This window comes from Myotis myotis, unplaced genomic scaffold (assembly GCF_014108235.1).
Source record: "Myotis myotis isolate mMyoMyo1 unplaced genomic scaffold, mMyoMyo1.p scaffold_m19_p_3, whole genome shotgun sequence".
NCBI classification, from domain to species: domain Eukaryota; kingdom Metazoa; phylum Chordata; class Mammalia; order Chiroptera; family Vespertilionidae; genus Myotis; species Myotis myotis.
The window spans coordinates 108,952,659-108,958,658 of record NW_023416335.1 but is presented as its reverse complement, the minus strand read 5'-3'; the positions used below and the strand labels follow the sequence as shown (position 1 = coordinate 108,958,658).

Sequence of the window (6,000 nt, the reverse complement as noted above, 5' to 3'; positions counted from 1 at the left end):
GATTAAATTACTGATGAACGACAAACAAGTGAGACCTTAAGAGAATACTGATCCTAAACCCCAGTGTAGAAAAGCAGACAGAACATGCCCATCTTCCACCACTGAATAAATGTCCACAGGGTGAGTGCTCACTAGCCCCTGGCACCAGCCCCTGCAGATAACCTAAAGCTATTGTCAATAGCTGACCATGAACTGAGGGAATATTGCATCTCTTGCCAGAACCACTAAACCCCTCTTTCAGGCTATAACAGAATTCTGTTAGACCCATGTGCCCAAACCCTCCCAGAGGCTGTCAGGTCTACACCCACACCCTCTCACAACCCTGTTTTCCTTGGTCACCACCCAGAGCTTGTCACTCCAGTCAGCAGTCTGGTCTCACCTTTCCTAAAGCCCCCTGGTTCCTAAGGCTTGGTTCTGGGCTCACTTTCTTTGTGCCTCTACATCCTGCTCTCCTGCAGCAAGTTCACACTCCCCCAGGCTTCGAGGCCATCGATTTTAGGGACCAGTGAATCCCAAATGCCTGTCTGCAGGTGGAATCACTTCTCAGCTTTACATCCATCTATGCAATCACCTACTCAACACCTCTATTTGCCTATTTTATGGGTGTCTGAAACCCAATATGTTTAAAACTAAATGTATTTTCTCTCCCAAACCTGCTTCTCCTCTGGGTTCTCCATGTTAATAAATGGCTCCAGCTTATGCCAAACTGGGGTTCGTGTTACTTCCTTGCTTCCATTCACCACCATCTCTACCCGTGATGAATTACATGCCCTGACATTTTGTTCAATAAATAATTATTGAAAGCCACCTAGTTTCAGGAAGTTTTCTAGGCACTGGGGAGAGTTTAGAACAAAAAAGACAGAAATCTCTGTTCCCTGTGGAGCATATGGTATGTCTTAGTAATATCAGCTATGTGGTCCTAACATTTTGTCTGGCGATTTAGGGTGTGCTCCATAAACAGCATCTGTCTTACAATATTTAAAATGACAGAGCCCTGGCCGGGTGACTCAGTTATTGGAGTGCCATCTGTACACCAAAGGTTGTGGATTTTATCCCTGGTTTGGGAGCATACAGGAGGCAATAGATCAATGTTTCTCTCTTTCTATGTCTCTCTCTTTCAAATAAATAAAACATATCCTCAGATAAGGATAAAAAATAATACAAATGAAATAAACTGAAGGAGAGATTAACTACTTTTTGAGCAAGGAATTGCATCACACTTAAAGAGTAACCAAGCTTAAAGAAACTTGAATTTGTTTCCAATAAAAAAATATTTTTGAGGGTGTTAGAAATTTACAGTCTGGAGACCTAAAGAGATTAACAAACATTGTTTCTATATATTGAAGTGCAGTGATGTGAAGGGCTCTATAGTGTTCATTAATTAATTTAAAAATATCTAGTGAACATCTGTGTTGAGCTAGTCACTGTAGATAGATACTATCAAGAACTGTGTATGATTTTATCCTATTTCCAAGCTAACACAGTTTCATGAACGAAGGTAGAAAGTACTGGGTCACAGCCAGGAGCCTGAATATTCTATTCCCTTCAGTTCCCCCTGCCTCCCAAGTCCCATGGAGCTACTGCACATACAATGGGTTTGTGTCACAACTGAGGAGCCACAAACTTAGAAAACCTCAATCTTTTATAATGAATAATAAGCCTAAATGCCCAGCCTTTGCCCCAGAGGGAGATTGTCTTTAATATACTGGATAGCCACAAACCTGCCTTCTTCATTGGAAGGAGACAACTACCTCAATATTCCAAAGCTTGTCCCTATGCAAACAGCCTTGAAAAAATAGTTGGGGGGGGGGGTGGATTTTATTTTAAGGAATTGGCTCATGCAATTGTGGGGTTGCCATGTCCAAAACTGACAGGGTAGACTGGAGAGCCAGGGAAGAGCTGATGGTGCCATTCAAATCTGGAGGCAGCATTCCTTTTTCCTTTCAGGAGATCAGTCTTTACTCTGAGGTCCTTCAACTGACTGGATGAGGCCCACCCACAGTATGGAGGGTAATCTGCTTTACTCAGAGTCTACTGTTCTAACTGCTAATCAATCACACCTAACAAAATATCCTTACAGCACCATCTAGACAGGTGTTTGAAAGAAAACTAGGTACTATTAACTAGTCCAGCTGACATTAAATTAACCATTACAATAGTCCAGAACAAAAGCAAGAGACACTCGTGGAGAATTGTATCCCAACATGTACTTAATGTTTAAAACTCATTAATTACTGTGTCTTTAGACTCCCCCTGCCCTCCCTCCATTTTAATTTTATTAAGCAATTATGAATTTAATCTCATTCATTTTGCATTTCTTCAGCTTTACTCTGAAGTTGGTTCTAGGTGCTTGGGACAGTTTCACTCCTGCCTTTTAAGGCACTCACCAGACGAGAGTACGTGAAGGGCTCTGATGAAGGTGTGCACAGGGTGGTTGTGGGAACAGGTAATGCAAACAAAAGAAAAGGGAAGAGAAGCTGAGCCCTCCCAGACCCATAGGTGTCTCTGGAGAGTAATTTTATAGGGTGACCAAATGTCGGTGACCACCCGGAAAACGGGATGCAAAGGCTCACATATTAAGAGTAGTGGCTGGTAGTTCATAGTTAGTTAGTGTCATCCTTTACTATTCTGTTTTCTGGCTGATTTCAGAAGGATTTACAAGATTTTGGCTTCCTCTCCTTCTCACTAGAGGCCGCCCTCCAGGGCCCCCTCCGCGGTGCCCCTCCACTTGTGACCCCGCCTCCGTCCTCTTTGACCTCAGCCTCTCAGGCTCCGCCCCTTTCTCCGTTCCGGAACCGCCTACCGCGCGCTCCTCTCCTCCCGGCCCGGGCCCTGGCGCGGAGGACTGTGGGAGCGGCTTCCTTGGATACGCGCTTGGCAACGACCAGGCTCCGAGCTCAGCCTGCGCAGGGTTTTTGATTCTCCAAAACTCCGCGTCGTCCGGACTCCACTCACGGTCGCCCTGCTCCCCTCATCACGAGGTAGGAGAAGAGCCGGGGGCAGGGGCGCCTCGGGAGCCGGCGCGGGCTCCCCGCCTCCTCGGGGACTCGGGGGCTGGCTTGTGGGGGCCGCCTGTGGCCTCTGCCTGCCGAGCGGCACCTCCCTCCAGGGCCCGCCTGTCCGCCGGGAACGCGGGCGCCCTTTGCCATCAAGTTTGTGTGGCCGCCTGTCCCAAGTCATAGTCACGCCTGAATCAGGAAAGCTGGCACCGTGAGCACACCCCTTTAATGTCTGTGTCGTGTAAAGCTTGCGAAATGTGGTCCCAGGAAAGGTGGAATTCGTGAGGTGTACAAGCACGCAGCAAGATGTTCTCACTCTCCCAAAGGTGAAAACAGCCAAAGATCGGAAGCGCTGTTTTCCCCAAATCCCTTCTAGGCCTAAAATCCCACTTTCTCTACAGGGTCGATTTCCTGGCTGTGAGCTTTAATAGGAACTACAGTGGGCGTGTTGGAAGCAGATTGTCCAGCATAGTCAGCAGAATATCATGAAAACCAATACCCTTCACATTTCACACAAAGGTTTTGCTGGCATTCGATTTTACGTTGAGGGGCATCCCCCACCCAGGTCATTTCAACACTTCCAGTCTTTGGCGAGGCTTATGCTATGCATGAACTTTTTTTTGAAATAGCTTGGAGAATCCAGCAAGCCAGAGTTGTTACCTTTGTTCTGCCACCCCTACCTGTTTGCTGTGTATGGATACTTCTTTTACTATTTCCGGCTTGACTTTACACATCTTTCAAGTGTGTGCGTTCACTCGCTATAAACTTTTCAATCTGGCTGCAACCCAGCAGAAAGGATGGAGCTCTGGTTCTAAAAGTTGCTGTTTTTATGATGTACGTATAAGCCAAATTAACTTAAACAGGGCTCATAATCAGGCAGTTCTTGTTCAGCACAGCAGTCCTCAAAGTGTGGTCCTCAGACCAGTAGTGTCAGGAGCATTGGGAACTGGTTAGAAATGTACATTCTCAGGGGCTAAAGGGGTGCTGATGACTCCCACCCAGGACTTACTGAGCCAGAAACTCTGGTAAGGGGGAGTAGCAATCTGTATTTGATCTGAAGTTGGAGAACTTCCATATTGCTGTATATGTAATCCCAATGAATTATTATTATTATTTTGTTAATGCTCACCTGAGGATATTTTCTCCATTGATTTTTAGAGAGAGTGGAAGGGAGGGGGAGAGAGACTGAGAGAGAAACATTGATGGAAGGGAGGGGGAGAGAGACTGAGAGAGAAACACCTGGATTGGTTGCCTCCCCCACATGCCCTGACCCGGGCTGGGGATAGAGCCCGCAACTGAGGCACATGTCCTTGACCAAAATTGAACCCGAGACCCTTTTAGTCATAGAGCCAACACTCTCACCACTGAGCCAAACTGGCTAGTGCTCAATGAATTACTATTATTATTATTATTATTATTATTATTTTTGGCTGGGTACAGTGAACTTTATTGATGGTGCACAACAAAGTAGGGCTCCCTATGCCCCTCCCCTTCTCCAGGGGGTCTGGGATGGAAACAGTGGTTAGGAGATTCTCAGTGTGTTGGGGGACCGGTCTGGGGCAAGGACTCCCCAGCAGCTGAGGGCCTCTCTTCCTCTTGCTGGGGCTGGTGGTCCAGGGGACTCTTAACTCCTTGGAGGCCATGTGGACCATAAGGTCCACCACCCTGTTGCTGTAGCCATATTCATTGTCATACCAGGAAATGAGCTTGACAAAGTGGTCATTGAGGGCAATGCCAGCCCCAGCATCAAAGGTGGAGGAGTGGGTATCACTGTTAAAGTCGCAGGAGACAACCTGGTCCTCAGTACAGCCCAGGATGCCTTTGAGGGGCCCTCTGATGCCTGCTTCACTTCCTTCTTGATATCATCGTATTTGGCAGCTTTCTCCAGGCGGCAGGTCAGATCCACAACCTACACACTAGGGGTGGAGACACGGAAGGCCATGCCAGTGAGCTTCCCATTCAGCTCAGGGATGACCTTGCCCACAGCCTTGGCAGTGCCAGTAGAAGCAGGGATGATGTTCTGGGCAGCCCCTTGGCCATCACGCCACAGCTTCCCAAAGGGGCCATCCATGGTCTTCTGGGTGGCAGTGATGGCATGGACTGTGGTCATGAGTCCCTCCACGATGCCAAAGTTGTTTGGATGACCTTGGCCAGGGGGCCAAGCATTTGGTGGTGCAGGACGCATTGCTGACAATCTTGAGGGAGTTGTCACACTTGTCATGGTTCACACCCATCACAAACATGGGGGCATCCGCAGAAGGGGAAGAGATGATGACCCTCTTGGCTCCGCCCTTCAAGTGAGCCCCAGCCTTCTCCATGGTAGTGAAGACACCGGTGGACTCCACAACATACTCGGCACCAGCATCATCCCATTTGATGTTGGCGGGATCTCGCTTCCCGTTGATGACAAGCTTCCCATTCTCAGCCTTGACTGTGCCTTTGAACTTGCCATGCGTAGAATCCTACTGGAACATGTAGACCAGGTAGTTGAGGTTAATGAAGGGGTCATTGATGGCGACAGTATCCACTTTGCCAGAGTTAAAAGCAGCCCTGGTGACCAGGCACCCAAAGCGGCCAAATCCGTTCACTCCGGCCTTCACCATCGTGTGTCAGGGTTGTGGCTGCTGGCACAGCACAGGAGTAGAGGCTGTCTGACAAACAGGAGGAGCAGAGAGCCTGAATTATTTTTTTAATGCTGAATAGTTTTTCACTGCATAAATATACCACATTTTGCTTCTCCATTGTATTGATGGGTATCTGATCTAGTTCTAATTGTGGCCTACCATAAGTAAAGCTCCTGTGAACATTGTTATACACATCTCTTTGTGGACATGTTTTCATTTCTCCTGGGTAAAAACTTTGGGATGAAATTGCTGGGTCGTAAGAGATAAATGTTAATTTTATGAAACTGCCAGGCTTTTTTTCCAAAATTGTACAGTTTATACTCCCACCAACAATGAGTATTCCAGTTGCTCCATCTCTTTGTTGACCTTTTCAATTT

General features: G+C 47.3%; 1 protein-coding gene across 3 annotated transcripts in view; it reads left to right on the top strand.

The window, feature by feature from the left end:
* The first annotated feature begins 2,813 nt into the window (after positions 1-2,813).
* Positions 2,814-6,000, top strand: part of IFT88 (intraflagellar transport 88) — a 176,384-nt gene continuing 173,197 nt past the window's right edge. The window contains exon 1 of one of the 3 annotated variants that reach the window (XM_036300081.1): positions 2,814-2,981. Coding sequence is in view for 1 of the 3 variants with exons in the window: in XM_036300079.1 (XP_036155972.1) it covers positions 5,219-5,482 (264 nt within the window). In the remaining 2 variants the exon portion in view is untranslated. Of the gene's footprint in view, positions 2,982-4,428; positions 5,483-6,000 lie in introns of those variants that run through there. The other 2 variants (XM_036300080.1, XM_036300079.1) reach the window with 2 other exon arrangements.